Here is a 3,650-nt window from a genome sequence, read left to right as displayed (position 1 = left end):
CCCCAGGAAGAAGAAATGCCAGATGTAGAAATCGACATTGATGATCTTCTTGATGCAGAAAGTGAGGAGGAGAGAGCTTCAAAATTACAGGTGAGCAGCTTTCAAAGTCTAGAACCTTTCAACCATGGCTGTTTGACTCCACTTGGGTCCTCAAAGTGTGGCATAAAGTGAGGAGGTGTGATCCAACTGATTCTCTGTGGTGTCAGTAGCACCAGGACCCATTGTCTTAGTTGAGAGAGCTGGTTCTGCCTCCCAAAGATCATTCTCCAGGGAAGGCAGCGGTGCCCACAGGTGAGTGAGGAGAGGACTGGATTGGAACTGGAAATAGTCAACCCCAGGGCTCTGGTCTCACAGTTGTGGATTGTGGCATTTGTGAAATTCATTTCTAAATTAGACTCCTTCTTATAATAGTTCAATTTAGTAGAATATCTCTTAAAAAATGATGTTTACCTGATACCAATAGCCTTCTAGTACATTAGTCGAGGTTGAGTTGTCTACTGTTCCTTAGTGGAAAGCAAGAAAATTTACATAGTCCTTCCCACAAGAGGCTAAATTTGTCATTTAAAAAACTGCATTAAGGAGTTTCTAAAACTAATATACCTTTGACCCACCACTGTTCTTAATGTCCACTGATAATTATTGATAATGGGTATTGGTTATCACCAAATGGCTATTGGTTATCACTAAGGCAAATCAAATGCACATTTTAATGCACTGATATGTTTAATGTGTTAGTAATTCCTAGTGTCCCTTGAGTGGTGAACAACCTTAGTTGCAGTCATTATTTCTTATGGGTAGATTGAGCTGAGAAAACAACATCCTGGTTATAAAAATTTTTTAAAGTAAATAAAAATTTAAACCCAGTATCACTTCTATAGAAAATGTAATGACATTAAAAAGTAGTCTTAAAATTGAGAACTTGGAAGGGGCTTGTTTAGCTCTCCTCAGGTTACCTGCCCCCGCTGACTCCCAGATGAGGACAGTGAAGCCTGAAGTAGCTGAGCCCCAAGCTGCTCTGTGGCTGAGTCATGGCCGGCCAGAGCCTCCTCTCTCCATGTCCATTGTGATTGTCACCGCCTGGCACAGGCAGTCTCAATTTAAAGGATGTCAGGTTTAATATTAACCGCGTGGGTAGCCCAAAGGAAAGGGCAGGGGGAGGGTGTGTGTGTGTGTGTGTGTGTGTGTGTGTGTGTGTGTATAAAGAGGAGGTAAAAGTCATTTACCGGATGGGTGGGTTTGAAATCTTTTGAGCCTCTGGATTATATTCGGTTAATATGATACAAAACTGGAGTCTGAGGAAAGCTGGAGTGTGTGCCTGTGGGAGGAGGGGTCTCTGCTTCTACTGAGTCCATCATGGGTTTGAGCATGGAGCTAGGCAGCCTCTCTGCAGACTCCAGCCTACTGCCTTCCTATCTCTGTGCCTCTTTAAAGTAAGCTCTTCTCTGTGAGGGATCTGTAGTCTGATCAAGGGCTGTATTTTGTTTTCAATGCTGTGATGGCACAAAAAACAAATCTTTTTATTAAGAAACTTCTCATGTAGTGTGTGTGTGTATGAGTGTGCATGTGTGCAGGCCCTCTTGTGCATGTGTGCTTGTGCACTTGCACGAACAAAGCATTACTGTGTATATCAATGACATTTTTGTATGTTCAGATGGCCAACAGGTGCTGAAATGAGTGACTGTGGATAGTTAATGTGCAGTCTTGATCTCCCATTGGAGAATAATAGATGAAATGATTTTTAATTTTGCTTTAAAATGATGCTGAATTTTAAAATAATAAAACTGACTTTCTGTGTATTTCATTCTAGGAAGCTCTTGTGGACTGCTACAAACCAACAGAGGTAAACAAATCACTTTTCCTAAATACTGTGTTTGAAGTAGATTTTATTAAATTTATTTATCTATTTTCAAGCTAAACCACAACAAACAAATACTAATTAACAACTACCATCCATGAGTGCATGTTTGCACAGTTCTCCCTTCTTTAATTCTAAGTTTAACATGTCTAGCTCAGGAAGACGAAAACTAATTGAATGGGTATGGTTCCAGATTTAGATAAAAGCCAAACTTCAAATAAAATTGTGAGAGGATGTGGAATCCCTATAATAAAAGTTTTAGGTTTATAATTCAAGAACGCACTCTACTATTAGTACATCGCTTTGTGTTTTTTAAAAAGCTTAAAGTTAGCTCTGATTTTTAAGAAAATTACCTTTCTTGGGAGAAAAAATGTTATGCTGTTTTGGGTATTTGTCAAGAGTATAAACATTGGTATTAAAAAGCAATAACATATCAGTCTGATAATCAAAAACATGTAATATTTATTCTAATGACCGAAAATAGGAACAGCATGGAAATTAAGGTTTTGATTAGTTATGAAAATATTAGCAAAAGAAGTACTTTCAGTTTGTTACTCTGATAAGTCAAAGAAGGAAGATTCATCAAATGTTTTGAAATCTATTTGTAATCAAAGCAATGGTGGTAAGATTTCTGATTTTTGAAGTGGTAAATTACAAAGGGAGAAGGAAGAGTACTTTTTATGAAAGTGTAAAATTTTAATGACTAAGATGTTTTATGATCATTTGCTTTGAAGCTAGTTACCTATTTGAGCTGCTTCCTTATAACCTCCAATTTTGATTACATCTTGCAGTGGTACAGATTTTAAATTTTGGCTGTTAAAATATATTGTTTAGTGAATGTGATACATATTCATACTTTTAAAAACAAAAACTATTATAAGGTTTATAAAGAAAAGGGAGTAGTGCTTTTCCCCATCCTTTGGCACCCCTCCCTAGAAGTATATATTTATATGTATATATTTTTTATGTATATATTTATATGTATATATTTTTTATATATATATATATATATTTATATACAATACTTTTGGCTATTTCCCTGTTGTTCACTCTTGTATTTCTAAATATGTATTTAGTACTTTTTAAAAGACATTGATTTAAGAGAAAAGATGAAAGCTCTCTTACTGTCCATACAATTCCTTTCTGTCCATCCCCTCAATAAAATTAAGTAGCAGTATTTTGTTAAATCAGCAGTTAAGGTTTATGATACTATGATTTGACAAATATTTTCATGACTGAGGCAACAGTGAAATACAAGCATGGCTTCCCCCTTGAATAGCCCTTTGTTTTTCCTGGAGTTAATAACTACCTTGTCTTTCATTTTGTCTAGGGTGGAGAATGTATCTCAGTGGCACCACACCTGCCTGGAAAGTGTGAGGCCCTGAGTTTGATTCCCGGTATCAAAAAAAAAAAGATCATTTTGTCAAGGATCAATTGCTATTTTTATATTGACTCCTCCAATGTTTCTATCAAACATGTAATATATTTCCTGTATCCTTAAACACTTCATTACTATCTCTTTTTCCCCAAAACTTTATCCTTCTGAAGCCCCTTTCTCTGGATTTGCTGAATATCTGCTATCCTAAGATTTTTGTTCATTGCTGTTCAGTGTTTAATCTTTGGTTTTAAAGTCTCAGTCTCCTACATTTTTGTCATATACCTCATCCAGCAGCTTCTTAAGAAAGGATATATAGAGGTACTTTTTTTGAATCCTTGTGTAAGTGACAGTGTGTCTCTATCAATAATTAATTTGGATGATGTAGAATTCTAGGCTAAAAGGCATTATTAAAACTTA

The 3,650-nt window shown here is 36.1% G+C and overlaps 1 protein-coding gene across 1 annotated transcript in view; it reads left to right on the top strand.

The window, feature by feature from the left end:
* Ppp1r14c (protein phosphatase 1 regulatory inhibitor subunit 14C) overlaps positions 1–3,650 on the top strand; it is an 84,859-nt gene that overhangs the window by 58,720 nt on the left and 22,489 nt on the right. The window contains exons 2-3 of the mRNA XM_004856887.4: positions 7–90; positions 1,808–1,840. Of these exons, the coding sequence (XP_004856944.1) occupies positions 7–90; positions 1,808–1,840 (117 nt within the window). The remainder of the gene's footprint in view (positions 1–6; positions 91–1,807; positions 1,841–3,650) is intronic.

This window comes from Heterocephalus glaber, unplaced genomic scaffold (assembly GCF_053883595.1).
Source record: "Heterocephalus glaber isolate CG9 unplaced genomic scaffold, H.glaber_assembly_v1.0 deba00001593, whole genome shotgun sequence".
Classification (NCBI taxonomy): domain Eukaryota; kingdom Metazoa; phylum Chordata; class Mammalia; order Rodentia; family Bathyergidae; genus Heterocephalus; species Heterocephalus glaber.
Note: the sequence above shows the minus strand (reverse complement) of the source record. Positions and strands in the feature narration are given on the sequence as shown.